This window comes from Echinops telfairi, unplaced genomic scaffold, assembly GCF_000313985.2.
Source record: "Echinops telfairi isolate 266 unplaced genomic scaffold, ASM31398v2 ScPeMD7_3533;HRSCAF=4204_0, whole genome shotgun sequence".
In the NCBI taxonomy this organism is placed as follows: Eukaryota; Metazoa; Chordata; class Mammalia; order Afrosoricida; family Tenrecidae; genus Echinops; species Echinops telfairi.
The window spans coordinates 101313475-101315669 of NW_022107431.1; the positions used below are offsets into that span (position 1 = coordinate 101313475).

The following is a 2195-nucleotide window of genomic DNA, read 5'->3' on the forward strand; positions in this document are numbered from 1 at the left end:
TGAGTATCAACTACACAATCCTCTCCCCGTTCAGCCCCCACCCCCTCAACTACGCAGTTCAAATCTCGACGCCTGCCTTCTTCCAGACCCCACTCTTCCTAGCTCCCAGAGGGCTCCTCGCGTCTTCTTGATAAAGTCCACCACCATAGGGAGCCAGGGGACCAACATTCGGCTGAAGAACAGTGGCCACCAGCTGGTGGAGCCTACTCACGAAAGCAACCCCTCACAACGCCAAGCGGAAGTCCCAAGCCCCCGCCTTCCACAACGCAAACCTCCTGCCCAAACCTAAGATGGCGCAAGGGTGGAGTCTGCCCTCTTGTGGGCGGGGCCGCGGCGACGCAACGTGGCCGGGAGGCGGTTCCAGCGGCGAGGGCGGTGCTGGCGCCGCCCCCCAGCGCCTCCTTGCCAGCTTGGCCCTGGGGCTCTGGCGGTCGGGCCGGACCTCTCCTTCCGGCGGGCTGGGGGGACACACCTGCTCTCCGGAGGCGCCATGAGATCCCCGGTCCACAGCCTGCCCCGTCACGACGGCGATGAGGGCACGGACAGCACGCCCCTTTTGCCAGGCTCCCCGCGGGCCGAAGCCGGTGAGCAGCGGCCGTCGGGGGGCTTCGGGGGTGGCAGGGACCAGAGCACAGCGCCCTCTGCCGGTGGGGCCGACGCAGCTTCGGGGTGAGCGGCCCCGAGGACGGGAAGCCCTTGGGGCCCCGCCGAGACCGGATCCCGGGCCCCGGCGGGCTGACGAATGGGGGGCGCCGATGCAGCCCCACGAGGCCGGAGCCGGGAGGGGCAGGGCGCCGGCTGCACTGGGCTCCTGGTGGCTTTCTGTGGTGTGGCGCGGGAGACCCAGCTCACAAACCGGGAAGGAAACCTCACCTCCATGGATGGGCACAGGGCCGGGCGGAGTCTGGGGCGCTTCCCTGGCGGGGCCAGGTTTCCGTGGCTGCAAATGGACAGGCATGTGATCTGGTAGCTTCTTGAGTGGAGTGTGCAATAAAAAAAGGACGAGAGTTAGCATTTATGAGTATCCGGAGGGTAATGACTGCAAAGCCCAGTGAATATCTAGAAATTATGCGGCGAGGGACTGAAACTACTCAACACATACCTTTTCTTTTTCCTTCCAGGAGTGTGCAATTTGAGTTAGTAAACAGTTCCGTTATCTCCAAGATAGGCTATCTATAGAACATTAGAGTAATTTGCCAAAGGTCTTGGCAACAAATAAACGAAATGCTACTTCACCAACTATCTTCCCAGGATTGAAGAAATTAAAATACTTTGCTATTAAACAAAAAAAAAGTTTTTAACATTTTATTTTGAGTTCAGTGAAGGTTTACAGATCATCAGTGTTCCATACAACAATTTATAGATTTTTTTTACTTCATTTTATGCAGTCCTGTTGATGCAACATCACCCACCCCACCTTGAAGGCCTTGCCTTCTCATCATTGGCCCTTGGGCCAATGCTGACCCTTTGATCTGAAGTGATTGGCTGTTCTAAGGTATGCATGGATGAGGTGTGCATAATACCTCACTGTTGTTATTGATCTTCCTAGAGGCCTGTCTGTTGTTAGGCTGAAAATTGAACCTCGAGGAATGAGTTCAGTTCTAGACCTTAAGGGTAACCGAGGGCCATAGTCTCAGGGGTTCCCCCAATCTCTGACCTATTAGTTTGGTCTATTTTATGGTTTTTAGTTTTGTTCCACCTTTTTCTCCTACTCTATCCAAGACTTTGCCCTGTGATCCCTTTCAGAGTAGCTGGTGGTATTATTAGCGGGCATCCTTGTCTGGTCCCCCATGAAAGAGAATGTGTTCAATATCTCATTAAGAGTAATGTTGTCTGTTGGTTTTATAAACTTCAAAACCAAACCCACTGTTACCAAATCGCTCTGACTCATAGATACCCTATATAGAGTTTCCAAGACTGTCAATCTTTATGGGAGCCCATAGCCTCATCTTTCTCCTGTGGAACAGCTGGTCGATTTTAACCATCAATCTTGAGGTTAGCAGTCCAATGCTTACTGGACCACACCAGCTTTAATTATGTTGAAGAATTTCTCTTCTATTCCTATTTTGTTGTGTTATCAGAAATAGATGTGGGACTTTATCAAATTCTTTTTCTGTGTTAGTTGGTATGATAATTTGGTTCTTTTTCTTTGTTTTATTTATGTGGTATATTACATTGATTATTTTTGTAAAGCT

At 51.8% G+C, this 2195-nt stretch overlaps 1 protein-coding gene across 2 annotated transcripts in view; it reads left to right on the forward strand.

Moving 5' to 3' along the window:
• Positions 1 to 415: 415 nt before the first annotated feature.
• SLC17A5 (solute carrier family 17 member 5) overlaps positions 416 to 2195 on the forward strand; it is a 57058-nt gene continuing 55278 nt past the window's right edge. For both annotated transcript variants that reach the window (XM_004696304.2, XM_045294627.1), the window contains exon 1: positions 416 to 584. In XM_004696304.2, the coding sequence (XP_004696361.1) occupies positions 491 to 584 (94 nt within the window). In that variant the 5' untranslated portion in view covers positions 416 to 490. The remainder of the gene's footprint in view (positions 585 to 2195) is intronic.